Source organism: Salvelinus sp. IW2-2015, unplaced genomic scaffold (assembly GCF_002910315.2).
Source record: "Salvelinus sp. IW2-2015 unplaced genomic scaffold, ASM291031v2 Un_scaffold2834, whole genome shotgun sequence".
Classification (NCBI taxonomy): Eukaryota; Metazoa; Chordata; class Actinopteri; order Salmoniformes; family Salmonidae; genus Salvelinus; species Salvelinus sp. IW2-2015.
Genome location: NW_019944134.1, coordinates 69,680 through 78,541, shown reverse-complemented (window position 1 = coordinate 78,541; position 8,862 = coordinate 69,680). Strand labels below are relative to the sequence as shown.

At 47.6% G+C, this 8,862-nt stretch overlaps 1 protein-coding gene across 1 annotated transcript; it reads right to left on the bottom strand.

Moving 5' to 3' along the window:
* Nucleotides 1–475: 475 nt before the first annotated feature.
* LOC112074820 (glycogenin-1) lies at nt 476–8,503 on the bottom strand (the record flags this gene model as incomplete). The annotated part of the gene is made up of 4 exons (XM_024141918.2): nt 8,230–8,503; nt 1,474–1,609; nt 970–1,144; nt 476–638 (listed from the first exon to the last, which is right to left on the bottom strand). Coding segments are annotated over exons 1-4 (484 nt in total), but the record flags the coding sequence as incomplete, so codon positions are not given.
* Between the last annotated feature and the right edge of the window lie 359 nt (nt 8,504–8,862).

Below are 8,862 nucleotides of genomic sequence, written 5' to 3'. Positions count from 1 at the left end.
TATTGCCTCTACATGTTTGGAAAGCAGCACATTTAATACCAGCAGACATGGAAACACTACTCCGATATGCTGCAAGACCTACCAGCAGACCATGGAAACACTACTCCGATATGCTGCAAGACCTACCAGCAGACCATGGAAACATKAATAAGTTCTGATGAACTTCACAGGGGGTGAAAAGTCACGYTGAGCTTGATGCTCCTTTCCAATAAATATRAAGGGTCTGATTGTGGTGACATGATGATCGACGACGGCTGCCGTTTGACCAGTAAAAGGAAACACCATGTGCCAGCGGTTGGCCAGAGTACAGGTGCCACATGGCCACTTGAGTAAATAGACCACCAATTTGGTTTTCCAGGAAATTCTGTCTCTGACATCCATTTTGTTTCCAGTATGAGGGTGAAGGAAATTTATCTTTGATCACAGACATAACATTCTCAAATGAAAGGAAATCACTAAAAGCTCTGACACGTACCATCAAAGCTGCCGTGTTCTGTGCAGTACTGGAGCAGTTTGCTGTACGTCTCGTCGGAAGGCCGGAACACGAACACGCCGGAGTTGAAACAGTCTGGCCAGCCGGGGTCCGGGGCCGCAGACAGCTCCTCTCTGTCAAACAACTCATCTATGTTCTGTACCACCTGCAGCAAACACATACAGGTGAACTATACCGTACCAGGAGGAGGGTGTACAAATCAACACCAACTGTGTCTCACCAGTGTGTCTCACCAGTGTGTCTGCGTCCATGAAGGTCAGAGTATTGTGTGTGTCTCACCAGTGTGTCTCACCAGTGTGTCTGCGTCCATGAAGGTCAGAGTATTGTGTGTGTCTCACCAGTGTGTCTGCGTCCATGACGGTCAGAGTATTGTGTGCATCTCACCAGTGTGTCTGCGTCCATGACGGTCAGAGTATTGTGTGCATCTCACCAGTGTGTCTGCGTCCATGAAGGTCGGAGTATTGTGTGCATCTCACCAGTGTGTCTGCGTCCATGAAGACACATTTGGAATAGTGTGTAAGGGTCCAGCAGCGTAGCTTGGTGAAGGTGACTCCCAGGTCAGGTCTCTTCATCAGGGCCAGGTGAGCTGAGTCTCCGCTGTCCAACACATCCACCAACAGGACCTCGTCAAAGATCTTGTGAAGAACTCCTCTGGTGGTGGTAGGAAGAAGAGAAGGAGCGAGGAGCGAGAGGAGGAGGGCGGGAAGGAGAGAGAGAAGGCAGCGRAGGACAGTTTGGGAAACCCTGGATTAGAATATGTTGGCGAGACGGCATATCATGCCAACAATTCTGCGTGTGGGAGATGAAGAGCATGTTTGATCAAGCCCCAGAACATCATCTCCAACAGGTCTAGGATCAGATATTCGACACCAACGTAAGAAGGTCATAGGTTACACTAACCAGCTGAGGGCATCGTAAAGCTCCAGCGTCACTCTAGGACATCATAACAGTCGTCACTGGGAAGTGAAAAAGGTTCTTACTTGCAGGGGTCAGAGACGTGGGGTCCYATCATCACCACCAGCTTCCTGGTTGTCTTGTGGTTCCTCAGGGACTTGCCCAGGACCATGGCTCCTCTGGCATAGTTGTCATTGGTCGCCAACGTCACAAAAGCCTGGTCTGGGTGGGGACATAACTTATTAATAAAAACCTGGACATTATGTTAAGTTAAAACGGTGTGAATCCATCAGAGTTAAATTGACTTCATTGCTATTACCAACTCCACAGGTAGACAACCCTGTTCCTGTGCCGCGGGTACTGCAGGATGTTGTTCCAACTAGGCACCACACCTGACCAACGGAGCTGTTTGATCAGTTCAGTGATTGACTATAGTCAACACACCTGGTCTTCCAGGTTGATTAAATCAAAACCATTAGGTGCCTGAGGCACTCCAGGACCAGCGCTGTCTAAACATGCCCTACTCTACTCAAACCTTCCCCCCAGAAAAACTGCTTTGTAAAGCCTGACTCAATGGTCCATCTCATAACTGGGGTGTCAAAAACAAAGGCCTTAGTGTTCGTATGTATGAAGACCGTAACATATTACGTCAGTGAGGGAGTCCAACGATCTGTGGCAGCAGTTGTTTTAACAACGTCACCAATGCCAGCACGTCACACAGAATGGCCAAGGGTTCCATGTCAACTTTGCCAAACGGGAAAGTCTATAAATTGCCCATAAACTCAAGTCTCAACAATGGACTGATTGTAAGATGGCAAAGGACAAAATAGAATCATGTTATTATAACGCCAAAATGTAAACCCTGTCAGTTAATATCAGCAGCCTTGACGAGCCAGTAAATCAACAGTAGTCACTACACCTGTCCTGAACAATCRCCTGGGTACAGTAGTCACTAGAGTTGMTCCTGAACAATCCCCTGGGTACAGTAGTCACTAGAGTTGGTCCTGAACAATCCCCTGGGTACAGTAGTCACTAGAATTGTTCCTGAACAATCCCCTGGGTGCAGTAGTCACTAACCCTGTCTGAACAATCCTGGGTACAGTAGTCACTAGAGTTGTTCCTGAACATCCCCTGGGTGCAGTAGTCACTAGCATTGGTCCTGAACAATCCCCGGGTGCAGTAGTCACTACACTGTCCTGAACAATCCCCTGGGGTGGCAGTAGTCACTACACTGTCCTGAACAATTCCCCGGGTGCAGTAGTCACTACCACTGTCCTGAACAATCCCTGGGTGCAGTAGTCACTACACCTGTCCTGAACAATCCCCTGGTACAGTAGTCCTAGGAATTGGTCCTGACAATCCCGGGGTGCAGTAGTCACTACACTGTCCTGAACTAATCCCGGGTGCAGTAGTCACTACACTGTCTGAACATATCCCCGGGTGCAGTAGTCATAACTGTCTGAACATCTCCCTGGGGCAGTAGTCACTAGAGTTGTTCTGAACATATCCCCGGGGGTGCAGTAGTCACTACACCTGTCCTGAACAATCCCTGGGTACAGGTAGTCACTAGATTGGTCCTGAACAATCCCGGGTGCAGTAGTCAATACACTGTCCTGAAACTAATCCCTGGGTGCAGTAGTCACTACCCTGTCCTGAACAATCCCGGGGTGCAGTAGTCACTACACCTGTCTGAACATCCCTGGGTCACGTAGTCACTACAGTTTGTTCCTGAACCCCCTGGGGTGCAGTAGTCACTAAATCGTGTCCTGAACAATCCCTGGGGTGCAGTAGTCACTAAGAGTGGTCCTGAACAATCCCCTGGGTGCAGTAGCTCACTCAGAATTGGTCCTGAACACATCCCGGGGTGCAGTAGTCCATACACTGTCCTGAACTATCCCTGGGTGGCGTAGTCACTACACTGTCCTGAACAATCCCCTGGGGTACAGTAGTCATAGAGTTGTTCCTAGAACAATCCTGGGTACAGTAGTCACTAGAGTTGTCCTGAACACCTCCCTGGGTGCAGTAGTCACTACACTGTCCTGAACAATCCCCTGGGTAGTAGTCACTACAGTTTGTCCTGAACATCCCTGGGTGCAGTAGTCACTAGAGTTGGTCCTGAACTATCCCCTGGGTGCAGTAGTCACTTAGAGTTTGGTCCTGAACAATCCCCGGGGTGCAGTAGTCACTGACTTGGTCCTGGAACAATCCGGGGTGCAGTAGTCACTAGAATTGGTCCTGAACAATCCCTGGGGTGCAGTAGTACTAGAGTTGTCTGAACAATCCCGGGTGGCAGTAGTCACTAGATTGGTCCTGAACAATCCCGGGGTGCAGTAGTCACTACACCTGTCCTGAACAATCCCTGGGTCAGTAGTCACTAGAATGGTCCTGAACAATCCCCGGGGTGCAGTATGTCACTAGAGTTTGGTCCTGAACAATCCGGGTGCAGTAGTCATACAACCTGTCCTGAACACTCCTGGGTGCAGTAGTCACTAGAGTTTGTCCTGAACAATCCCCGGGGTGCAGTAGTCACTACACTGTCTGAACATCCCTGGGTCAGTAGTCACTACATTGTTCCTGAACAATCCCGGGTGCAGTAGTCACTAGAGTTGTCCTGAACAATCCCGGGGTGCAGTAGTCATAAGAGTTGCGTCCTGAACAATCCCGGGGTGCAGTAGTCACTACACCTGTCCTGAACAATCCCTGGTGCAGTAGTCACTGAGTTGTCCCTGAGTTGGTCCTGAACAATCCCCGGGGTGCAGTAGTCACTAGTCCTGTCCTGTCAACTATCCCTGGGTGCAGTAGTCACTACACCTGTCCTGAACAATCCCTCGGGTGCAGTAGTCACTAGAATTGGTTCTGACAATCCCCGGGTGCAGTAGTCACTACACCTGTCCTGAACTATCCCTGGGTGCAGTATCACACCACCTGTCCTGAACAATCCCCGGGTGCAGTAGTCACTACCACTGTCCTGAACTATCCCCTGGGTGCAGTAGTCACTACAGTTGTTTCTGAACAATCCCTGGGTGCAGTAGTCACTACACCTGTCCTGAAAATCCCCTGGGTACAGTAGTCAACTAGAATTGGTCCTGAACAATCCCTGGGGTGCAGTAGTCACTAGAGTTGGTCCTGAACAATCCCCTGGGTCAGTAGTCACTAAATTGTCCTGAACAATCCCCGGGGTGCAGTAGTCACTACACCTGTCTGAACTATCCATCCCCTGTGAGGTCAGTAGTCACTAGAGTTGTTCCTGAACAATCCCCGGGTAAGTAGTCACTAGAGTTGGGTCCTGAACAATCCTGGGATGCAGTAGTCACTATCACTGTCTGAACAATCCCCTGGGTCAGTAGTCACTAGAGTTGTTCCTGAACTATCCCCTGGGTGCAGTAGTCACTAGAGTTGTCCTGAACTATCCCCTGGGTGCAGTAGTCACTAAGAGTTGGTCCTGAACAATCCCCGGGGTGCAGTAGTCACTAGAGTTGGTCTGAAAATCCCCGGGTGCAGTAGTCATAGATTGGTCCTGAACAATCCCCTGGGTGCAGTAGTCACTAGAGTTGATCCTGAACATCCCCGGGGTGGCAGTAGTCACTAGAGTTGGTCCTGAACGAATCCCCGGGGTGCAGTAGTCCTACCACTGTCCTGAACATCTCCTGGGTACAGTATCACTAGAGGTTGGTCTGAACACATCTCCGGGTGCGTACCACTAGAGATTGGTCCGAACACAATCCCCGGGAGTGCAAGGTAGTCACACACCTGTCCTGAACAATCCTCTGGGTGCAGGTAGTTCACTAGAGTTGGTCCTAACAATCCCCCAGGGGCTGAGTAGTCACTACACCTGTCCTGAACTATCCCCTGGGTGCAAGTAGCACTACACCTGTCCCTGAACAATCCCGGGTGGCAGTAGTCACTAGAGTTGGTCCTGAACAATCCGCCCGGGTGCGAGTAGTCACCTAGAGTTGGTCTGAACATCCCCGGGCGTGCATAGTCCTACACCTGCTCTGAACAATCCCTGGGTGCAGTAGTCACTAGAGTTGGTCCTGGAGTTGGTCCTGAACATCCCCGGGGTGCAGTATCACTACACTGTCCTGAACTATCCCTGGGTGCAGTAGTCACTACACCTGTCCCTGGAACAATCCCCGGGGTGCAGTAAGTCACTAGAAATTGGTTCCTGACCACAATCCCGGGGGCAAAGTAGTCACTAGAGTTGGTCCTGAACAATTCCCGGGGTGCAGTAGTCCTAGAGTTGGTCCTGAACAATCCCCGGGGTGCAGTAGTCACTACACCTGTCCTGAACAATTATGAGCAAATAAAACGTGGCCATCAAAAGTAGTCAGACACCTGTTCTACTGAGTCACTGTTATTCGCCACATTTAATTCACACTTGAAGAAATGCCATTTGATAAGCGACATGACACTGTACATGGCCCCCCTTCTATACAAGTCGTCAGCTATAGAAAGACTAATTCAGTAATGGACTAGAAGAGCCTAACGTTATTCCTTATATAGTCCACGGTCCTGACATYTCCGGTTTAGAGGGAAATTGGCTCTGGCAGCCAAAAAACACCATCTAAAACATGAATCCATTCTTAATTGCGGTATCATTCTAAAAAAAACAAAACAAAGCACCCTACTTTCAAATCACATCAAAATAATTCCACTAAATCTAAATATAGCTTGTTGTAACAGATTTCAACGGTTTCAGCCAACAGTATTTGTCAATGACGTGGCGTCTGTCTTCCGTATACACACACAGGTAGGTGTTAGCACATGGTGTTAGCACATGGCGTTAGGACATGGCGTTAGGACATGGCGTCAGGACATGGCGTCAGGACATGGCGTCAGGACATGCAGATCTCAGTCTACCGTTGTCCTTAAACAAGCGATATAACACGGAGACGTGGCAGTGAGGGAACCCCAACCCTGGAAGAGGTGCCTAGTACTTCAACTTCCTGTTTTTAGAAAACCATTTCTCGCTGATATGAAAGATTCTTTCGGTAAGGTTTGGAAACGTAAGGTGTTTTAATGTTCATAACGAGCGTCGGGGGAACTTAAAAACACCACCGGCCAGAAGATATTATCGTCAATAGGCACTAAAGTTAGCTTCTATGAATGGTTTACATAAAGACATCCTGCTGGCCTTTAGGCTTCAACCCACAGAAACTGAACAAAAATATAAAGATGCAAACCTTTGGTCCAATTTTTCATGAGCTGAAATTGTTAAAATCAACAAAATGCTTCTCAAACATTTTGGCCACAAGTTTACATCCTTGTTACTGAGCATTTCTCCTTTGTCAAGATAATCCATCCACCTGACAAGTGTGGCATATCTAGAAGCTGATTAAACAGCAGGATCATTACACAGGTGCACCTTGTGCTGGGGACAATAAAAGGTCACTAAAATGTGCAGTTGTCACAACACAATGCCACCGATGTTTCAAGGATCTGCACACAATTCCTAGAAGCTGAAAATGTCCCTGTTCTTCAATGGCCTGCATACTCAGACAAGTCCCCCATTGAGCAAGTTCGGGATGCTCCGGATTGACGTGTACAACAGCGTGTTCCAGTTCCTGCCAATATCCAGCAACTTCACACAGCCATTGAGGAGTGGGACAACATTCCACAGGCCACAATCAACAGCCTGATCAACTCTGAAGGAGACGTGGCAATACTGCACGAGGCAAATTGTGGTCACACCAAACACCGACTGATTTGAGCCACGCCCATTCATATATATATATATATATTTATATATTTAAGTATTTGGTACCAATGCATATCTGTATTCGCAGTCATGTGAAATCCATAGATTGGGGCCTAATGAACACATTTCAATTGACTGATTTCCTTATGTGAACTAACTCAGTAAAATCTTTGACATTTTTGCGTTCGTATTTGTGTTCAGTACAGATGAAGATTTAATGTCACCGCCACTCTTAGAAAGGCAGATGACCAAGGGATGACTTGCAACTTTCGGAAATCATGAGGACAGACAGGACATCGGGTTTCACTATTGACATTTTGCCAGATACATTTATAACTGTCATATTGACGGGMGGGGGGGGGGGCACTGTGCATTACATTTCGGAATATAATATCACAAAACACTGGAGGTACTTTAAGTTCAGAGAGTCACCAAGTTAGGACATTGAGTTTAACATGGAACACGAATTAAATGAATAAATTACACTTCTAGTGGTCCACAGCGAAGTGTCCTCTAGGAACAGTGCGCAGCCTACGTGCGAACGTGTTCCTACTAAGACGAGACTGATGTGGCTGTCAACACAACTGGGAACTCGGATAAATAATCATGACCTAAGATCTTTAGGTTGGAAAGTGGGAACTAGTAAGAGGCCAGAGTTCACGACTTGGACTTCAGAGTGGGGTCACCGTTCAAAATCAGATCGTTGTTTTTCCTTCTTTCTCGAGTTCCCAGAGTGCTTTGAACGCGGCATGGTCAACAGCAAAACTAAATGACCCGATAATTACATCCGTGATCCACACAATTACATCCGCAAAACGTGAATTGATAAGATTGTATTAGAAAACATGCGTTGATGGGAAGTGGAAAAGAGACTCCATTTTAAAATGTCAGTATTGCCACTTTCTTGAGTCAACGATTGCACTTCCTTGATATTAAACAACAAACCAAGCTGTAAGTTTGTCAAAGTGCCCGTCATCCCCAATCATGTAGGCCTACATACCAATTGTTGTAGTCGGGATACTTAGTAACACACTGACTGACAGTCCGAACAATCATGAATAGTTTCTTTGTTTCGCCCGTGGCTGCCACAGCGAAACTTCAACCAGACGGTGCGCTCATAATATTGTAACAGAATGTCACGTACCTTGTGCCATGATTCTATGACAAGTCGTAGCTACTCTGTTGATGGACTCGTGGACAAGGCGTCTTACTTAGGGAAGGGACCAACTTCATATAAGAAGGAGCATTTATAGACGCATAACGAGAACTAGACAGCTGCCCACGTGACCGGGGCTAGGCACACACCCACTCCTGTACTACATGTACCGTTGAACACAACTACTCTCTCTCTCTATCTGTCTCTCTCTTTCTCTCTCTCTCTCTGTCTGTCTGTCTGTCTGTCTGTCTCTCTCTCTGTCTCTCTCTCTTTCTCTCCCTCTCGCTCGCCCTCTCTCTCTCTCTCTCTCTCTCTCTCTCTCTTTCTCTCTCTCTCTTCTCTCAATTCAATTCAATTTGCTTTATTGGCATGACGTAACAATGTACATATTGCCAAAGCTTATTTACAATATAAAAATGAGAATCAAAATTGTCAACGGGACAACAGTAACAACAATAACCAAGGGTCAAAATAACCATACATTCAACAATAACAATAAACATACAGTAGAGGACATGTGCAGGTTGATTGGTCTGTCAGACACTGTCCCTCATCTTATGGCAGGCAGCAATGTAGTGCGCTGCCAACCCACAGCTCTCTGCATCCTCCCCCAACAGGACG